At 49.6% G+C, this 8,136-nt stretch overlaps 1 protein-coding gene across 1 annotated transcript; it reads left to right on the top strand.

The window, feature by feature from the left end:
* Window positions 1–6,491: 6,491 nt before the first annotated feature.
* OSR1 (odd-skipped related transcription factor 1) lies at window positions 6,492–7,804 on the top strand (the record flags this gene model as incomplete). Its single annotated transcript, XM_079532502.1, has 2 exons — window positions 6,492–7,138; window positions 7,669–7,804. 2 exons carry the CDS (start codon window positions 6,492–6,494, stop codon window positions 7,802–7,804), a joined length of 783 nt encoding a protein of 260 aa, XP_079388628.1.
* Window positions 7,805–8,136: the final 332 nt, after the last annotated feature.

The raw sequence follows: 8,136 nt of genomic DNA, 5'->3' as shown, positions 1-8,136 counted from the left end.
GCGATGAGAAGGCAGTGACAGGAGAAGGCAGTGATTTGAGGGGGAGCCGGGAGGAAAGTGGGGTCAGGGAGGGGTGCTGGGGAGTGGGGCAGCGGGGTAGACATCTCACAGGTAGGCGCCTCCAGGGTGCACAACTTTGCGACCCCTAGAATTGTCTTAGAGGGAGCGGATCCCCCCCTCCATCCATCCTCCTCGCTTTGTTATTATTATTTTAAGGAAGGGGGGCTGTTTCTTTTTACGTTTTCTCTTCCTCGGAGAGCCCAGACCCTCGGGGAGACGCGGAGTTGCGACCGCACAGCGCCTCGCGGGGAGAGGGTCTGCTTTCCTCCATCCCCATCCTTTTACAATGCGTAGCGCTGCGCGCAGCCCCGCGGGAATAGCGCTCCTCCGGGGACGGCCGAGCGGAGGGGAGCCCGGGGAGACGCTCCGAGAAGAGGAGGGGGGCGGGAAGAGGGGACGGGATCACACGTTTGTGGGCTGCGAGCCCCGGGCTGCTGCTTGCAGGAGAAGCGGCTCGAGAAGTTGTTCCTTCCCAGCCAGCAACTTTCTCCCCGCTTGCGCATGCCCGAAATCTGGTGGGAGGTTGGAAAGGGGGAACGGGGAGGGAGGGGGGGTTGAAATAAGGAGGAGGCTGCAGGGAAGGGATCTGTTCAGTCTGAGCTCGGCTACTCCCGGGCGCGTTCGTACCGCGGCATACGCTCACGGCGCCGGGAGGGAGAACACCTCCGGCAGCCGCAGCACCTGGACACCTGGCCCGGCTCGGCCCGGCCGTGGAGAGCGGTGGGGTGGGTGTGGGGACGGAGCTGTGCCCCCGAGGCCGGTGGAGGCACTGACCCACGGCCCCGCTTTTTTTTTTTTTTTTTTAATACTTTTTTTTTTCTCACTTTTTTTTTTTTTTTTTTTTTCATTTTTCCTCGTTATTATTTTATTTCACCAACTCCGATTTAGCCCGGGATCTTTTAACTGCTGCCAGCGGTGGAGCACAGATCGGGATTAGGTAAATAAAAAGAACAATTCATTTCGTTTGTTATTTTGTTTTTAGCCAAGTCTCGGGGTCGCGTTCATCGATCCAAACACCTTTTCTCTCCCTCTCGCCTTTCTTTCTTTCTTTCTTTCTTTCCTTTCCTCTCTCCTCACCCTCCCCATCCACTCCGGATGGTGCAGCAGCACTGGGGACATTGCAGCTCACGTGAGGAGGACGCTTTCCCCAGGGCGGGCGGAGGGCTGGGGCAGCCCGCACACGGGGCTCGGTGTTCTGATGCTAGAATGGTTTGCTTTCCCCTCTCGGGGCTGTTTATCCCTCCTCGTGGAAAGCTGTGTTTTTAATCCAAGCTAAAAATGACACAACGAGAGCAATCCAGAGGTCTGATAGTCCTTTATGGGTTTGAACGCTCGGCTTCTCTGCTCTCTCGTCTGTCCTTTTCTTTCTTTTTTCTCTTTCTTACTTTCTTACTTTCTTTCTCTTTTTCTCTTTCTTCTTTTCTTTTTCTATCTTTTTTCTCTTTTTCTCTTTTTCTCTCTCTTTCTTTTCTGCTCAACTTTTCGAGTTCCAGGCTCTGAGAACCGTTCTGTTTCTCTCCAAGGCCATAGCAGAAATGAATCCGATGTTTATAACTGTCTGAACGGACCAAAACAAGTTCAGTGTAGGGAGAAACTGGGCTCCCCTCGAGGCCGAGCCTATGAAGTGTCCGTGCAAAGCCGAGGATTAGAACATAGTTGTTATTTCTGGCTTTTGGGGAAGGAAACTACTAAAAATCGGGCGTATTGCAGCTCAGCAGAAATCTGCGGGGGTAACGTAAGCAGGGCGGGGGGTGAGAGCCGTGCCTCGGACAGGTGCACAGTGGGCTCAGGCTTAGCACGTCCGAAACCCGCTTAGAAAAGAAATCAAAGGGCCGTCCCCAAAGCAGCGCTGCGCTCGGGAGAGGAGCGGCCACAACGCGTTGTGCCCGGCGCTGCACCGGGCGGTCGAGGAGGGCTGAACCGCTCTCAGCCGGTCCCAGGGCTGTGCCCCGACGGTGTCACCCCGAAGGGTTTAACCCCCGACCCCGCGGAAGCGGAGGGGTACGGAGGGCAGAAACGCCGCTTGCAGCCGGGAGAGAGGAAGGGCGTTTCTCTCGGGGGAGAAATGCGGACTGACTCCTGTATGGGGGCTTTTAGACACGCGTGGTGTCTGTGTATGTGTGTGTGTGTGTGTGTGTGTGTGTGTGTGTGTGTGTGGAGGGTTGTTTTAACAACACCGAGAACTCCCAAAGCAACCTAAACACTTCTGCAGGGAGCGCACAGCGGGGCCGCCCTACGGACCCCCCCGCGCCCACTGCCCGCGTGGGGCTGCGCTCCGCCCGCAAAGGCCCAAAGGATGGAGAGTTTGTGTCACTTTGGACGGGGGGGAGGGTGGGTGGAAAGCTGCCCCCGGGGAACCGCGGTCGAACCCCGCTTCGTATTATTATCGCGAGGCTGAAATCCACCGCATTCATCAGCGTTCGCGGTGGTGGTCTGGCGAAACTTGTCAACACCGATTTCGTGATAAAATGTGAATGATGATTTTATAAGGATCGAGCGGAGATATCCAAGGCACATGCTGACTGAGCCCTTCCAGTGCTCATTAATGTTAGCAATTAACTCTTTCACGCTCAATTAGCCGCGAATAAACCCGCTTTAATAGATTCTGCACACTTCATTAATACTTCGAATCAATCTGCTCTGAAAATGCTCTTTATTCCCCCGGAGCACAGCGTTCGGGTAATGCGGAGCCAAAGGGCCGTTTCATTCCCTTTCTAGTTACTTTCCCAAATACAGATACAGTTGTGAGCTCCATTTTCTCGCTTAAACTGATAGGAAGGAAAAGCTTTGTCCCGCAGAGGGACGAAGCAGCGGAGACCCGGTGGCAAAACGCCGCACAAGAGGCGCGATAGAGCCGAAAGGACCTGAATGCCGGACCTGAAAGGGATCAGAAAGCGGCGACTTTTCCTGACAGATGAACCTGATCCAGTTTGTGGCTATCCCAAGAATGCAGCGTTTTATGCCCGCTACTTTATCATGTTTGTGAAAATAAGCAACGTTCTCAGGGCAATTTACCTCCGCCGCTCTCCCATGTGGAACTAATTAACAAAGCTCATTATTTATGGTCAGGTATTTAATATAACAAATATCCCTTTCAAAGGGCACATCGGAAATTGATAATTCAAGGTAGAAAGGAAAAAATATCGCCTGGCCACGGGGTTATTTCAAAATCCATTTAATTTCGCTTCTCGCTGTGTTACCGGCTCCGTTTTTCCTTTTTCTTTTCCTTACTTTCCTTTTTATTTATTATTATTATTATTATTTTCGCATAGGAGAGGTAGAATTTAGTTCGGAAGGTTTACAACGGTCTTAAAGCAATGGCAACTGGACAATAGCATTACGGTATCTTCAAACAGGACAAAGGGTAAGAAAGCTGGAGGCAGATGTAGGCTTTCAAGTTTATGATCCTATTTGTGCAGGATAAATTTATCTTGGCACGAGTGGGTTTTGTTTCAGGCAGAACACGGTGGTTTGGTCTCAATTACTTCACCGAGCGACTCTGTATTAGAATTAAAAAAGAAAACAAAACCCTCGCACTGTTTTATTACGGTTGGGGGAATTGAAGCAAAGCGCTCGTGGGATCTTCTGGAGGAAATAATAATAATAATAATAATAAAAGGCCTGATAAGATCTGTTTACACGGAACAGAAGGAAAGGTGGAGGTGACACAGAAATCAAAGAAACGGTGATCTGTGTGCGGGAGAGCGGAGTCACCGCGCTGGGACGCGCTTTGATGTCCCAAAAGAAGGGACCTCGCTATGAAATGCTCCGCGCTCCGTCTGTGCTTCTGTCCGTCCCCGGTCGCAACAGAGCAGAAGTGTAGCTTACATTGCTGGAAAAGAGCCAAGAAACTCGTAGTAACGTGAACGCTCTGCTCCCACCTCCCGTTTGCTTCTTCTATCTCGTCTCCCTTTCCCCCCCCCCCCCCCCCCCCCCCCCGCCCTTCTTTTTTTTCTTGTTTATTTTTTTTCCTATTTCTACTTTTTTGCTCTTCTATTTTCCTGAAACAGAACTGTTCCAGCGAACAAAAAACAACCGCGAGGGCAATGGATGGTATTGCCACTGCGCTGCTTGGCTTCTGCCCCCTTCTTCTTTGGGAAAATAGAAACAGACTTATTATTGTTATTATTAATTTTGTCGGCAACAACCAGTACAAATCCGCATAGCAGATTAGTGCTTTCTTATTCCAAATTAAATGTTTTCTGTGAATCCAAAGTAAGGCAGTTGAGTAAGCCCAGAAACTCACTCCTTTTGCAAGTGCATGTTGCATGCTTGAGGGATCTGGGAGTACCCAGCCAGGAAAATAGACGCAGAGCCGTTGTGATGAACAGAAACAGACACTGCAGGTACCCGGACCAGAGGGTTTTCCGTTTGTTTTGTTCTCGGGGGTCATCGCTGGAGGCATTTGTGCTGGGGAGAGGACATGCCTTAGCGTGAGGGCAGAGCTAAGAACAAGAAAAGCTCTTCTCCAGCCGAAGGATACAACGGTCCCGTTGGATCGCCAGCCCTAAATAGTTAAAGAAATAAATAAATAAAACAAAGAGGAGAGGGAGGAGGATTCAACGTGTTGCTTCTGCAATCAGCCACTATGCAAAATGAATCCTGCAATTTGGGGAAGGGATGGGGGGGAGGCGGGGGAAGCCAAAAAGCAAAATCTCACCCTCTCTTATTCTGGGTCATTGCGATGGAATTCCTCTACGGTTTGGCTCTCTCTTCCTGCCGCTGATTTATGTAGAGTGGTGTGAAAGGTGGACCTGGCATAGAGAGCTGCTCAGAGTAAGATTCTCACTCTCACACCCTCCCATCCGCAGCATCTCGCTCCGGGCAACTGCCCACGTATAAATCAGATTTGTTTCCCTGGTCCTTAGACCCCTTTGGCCACCAGTGCGCCTCTTGTTCCCTTGTCTCCCCAGATCAGGAGGGCAATTAATGCTCTGCAGCACTTTGCTGCTTCTTTTTCTCCAAGAAGCTTCATTCTTCACATGGGAATGCCATAGGGCCCTGTTGGGACCCTGTGTGAATCTTGTGGGAATCCTTAAGGGACTCAGGAGCCCTTTAAGGACACCTTACAGGACTCTATGTAGATCCTATGGTGATCTTAGGAGTACCCTATGTGCACTCTATGGAGATCCTAAGGGAAAGGATTCTCGCTGAGAGAAAATCCCAGAGTGGGATTTTCTGGGTGGAGTGAGAACAACCTACGAGCTGTGGAACAAAGAGGATCCTTGGGGTGCAGGGCTACAATGCCTCCAAAAGCTCTGGGTGCTCTCTCACAACACAAAGAGGAGAAACTCTATCCCCACTGCCAACCCTACGGAGGCATCTCCTGCCAAATGGTTGACAGTGCTGAGGGCTCAGTTTGCAGGCAAGGCCAGATGTGCCTCCATATTGTTGTCTGTTAGCATTTTCCCCTCCATATTGTAGGATGGAATGAGAAGGGATCTGGCCTGGAGGAGAGGCTGGGGGCTTGGCAGCAGCCTGAAATGCAGAGCAAAGTGGTGGCACACAGCCTGGAGAAGGACTGTGGCCCTGCAGCTGGTGGGCTGGGTGTCTGCACGGGAATAGTCCCTCCAGCCCTTGCCTTTTTCCCTTGTGAAGGGCTTTAATTAAGCAATTGCCTAGACTGGGATATGGGCTTGGAAGCCAGGCACTTCCCTGTAGAGAGAGCAAATGGCACTGAAGTTTTGTCACCCAGATGCAGCCTTTTCCCATTTCTTTTTGTGGTATATAGAGGGAGTTGGTTTTTTTTTCTTGCTGTTGTTGCTTAAAAAAAAAAAAAAAAAAAAAACCAACAAAAAAAACACAACAACCAACAAACTTTAAGGGCATTATCTGTTTGAATGAGGGAGTATGAGCAGTTCTGAGTACCCAACAAGCCCACATTCAGAGGGCTGAGGGCAGACCATGAAGAGGTGAGCGACCTGGAGCAGCAAGCTCTCTGCAACTCAATCCCACACCTCCTCAGCAGTGAGGGCTGAAGGCAGTTTTGGAGGGCAGACTGAATGAACAGTATCCCATCATTTTAGAAAGGCTGAGAAGGGCTGATAGGTATCTCCTCGCTGTCCCTGTGTGGAAGGTCATCAGGGGCAATCTTGGCACATGGATGCTGTTGTTTAGATGGGAGCATGATGTTGCTGTGTGAGGGATCGGGAGAAGGAGATTCTGGAGATCCATGTGGATACATTTGCAGTCAAGAGATAATCAGACTTCTCCAAGCTCCAAGTCCAAGACAATCTCCTCCTGCGTCTTTGTAGAGGGGCATTAGTAAGAAACGAAGTGAGAAATTCCTTTTGCTATTAACTTTATATAAATCCATCTCTCTTTCTTCTCCCCACATCTTTTTTTTTTTTCTTTTTTTTTTCTTTTTTTTTCTCTTTTTTTCCAGATCTTTTCCTCCCCTGTTCCCAAGATCCTCCTCCTAAGTGGCCACCATGGGAAGTAAGACTCTGCCGGCCCCAGTGCCTATCCATCCATCCCTCCAGCTTACCAACTACTCCTTCTTGCAAGCATTCAACGGGCTGCCCGCTGTGCCTTCTGACCACCTCTCCAACCTCTATGGCTTCAGCGCCCTGCACGCCGTACACCTGCACCAGTGGACTTTGGGCTACCCGGCCATGCATCTGCCCCGTTCCTCCTTCTCCAAAGTGCCCAGCGTATCGAGCCTGGTGGATGCACGGTTCCAGCTGCCCACCTTCCCACTCTTCCCACATGTCATCCAGCCCAAGCAAGAGGCTGCTAACATGACCCTCAAAGCTAAACCCCGCTTTGATTTTGCCAACCTAGCAGTGGCTGCCACACAAGAGGACCACTCTAAACTGGGACAGGTGGATAGCCAGGGCTCCCCGCCAGGGCTGGGGTCTTTGCTTGAGGTGACTAAACTCTCTCCGGAGAAGAAACCCACCCGGGGAAGGTTACCATCCAAAACCAAGAAGGAATTTGTGTGTAAATTCTGTGGCAGGCACTTCACCAAGTCGTACAACCTTTTGATCCATGAAAGAACCCACACTGATGAACGGCCCTACACATGCGACATATGCCACAAGGCCTTCAGAAGACAAGATCACCTGAGAGACCACAGGTAAAGTTCTTCTCCTGTCCATTTTTCTTGTGTATCTGTGCTTTCCTGGTAACCCACCTACAGTCATAAAGCAGTCATACTTGTAAGAAAGGCCGTGTCCCCAGCTGGGCAGCACTGCTCATCCTAAGTTCTTTATCCAGTGCTGGTAGGGAAGCTCAGATCACTCACTTGTAGGAGAAGCCTGTTAAACCTATCCACCCTACAAAGATGACCTGTACAATCTCCTCAGCTTCCACGGACATTTTCATTTTCTGCTCGCATCCCCGGAGCCTTTACCTTTGTGATCACTCTGTGAAGACAGGCAGCCTTGTGATCCTGAAGTTAGTCAGAAATACTTTATCCCTACAGAAGACCCTTGTGTGCCTCTAGCACCCCTCTCTTATTGCCCACATACATAAAGCTGATTGCCAGAGTGTTGCATTCCGCACTCTTGGTCTTAGTGGTAGCTGTAAAAATCTCTGGAGTGTTTTCTATCAGTGCTGAGTTCAGGCCAGTTGTTTCTGACATCTTGATTGTTTTTCTCTTCCTAGATATATCCATTCTAAAGAAAAGCCTTTTAAGTGTCAAGAATGTGGGAAAGGATTTTGCCAGTCCAGAACACTAGCTGTCCACAAGACACTGCACACGCAAGTAAAGGAACTGAAACCTGCCAAACTTAAGTGCTGAAGCTCCGACTTCTATGAACTTTTCCTGCCCTTCAGATTTTACACCAAAACCAGAACAGAAACAAAACTGTCAGGATGGGAGCACAGAACTTTGCATTTTTTTTTGTTTGTTTGTACTTTAGAAAGAGCAAAATCTCACCAAGAAGCTCACTTCTTAAATTGTGGATGAAAAGATTACTTGGCGTTTAAAACATGCATGAATGACACAGAAAGTGCTAGATGTGTGGCTTAGATAAACTTTATGCCAAAAGGTGGTGCTCACGTGTCGGACAGAAATCTCCTTAAAAATCAAACAAAAACCTACAATACCCACAAAAAAAATCCCCCACAAAA

This window comes from Tetrao urogallus (genome assembly GCF_951394365.1).
Source record: "Tetrao urogallus genome assembly, chromosome: 2".
In the NCBI taxonomy this organism is placed as follows: domain Eukaryota; kingdom Metazoa; phylum Chordata; class Aves; order Galliformes; family Phasianidae; genus Tetrao; species Tetrao urogallus.
This window is presented reverse-complemented; position numbering and strand designations above follow the sequence as displayed.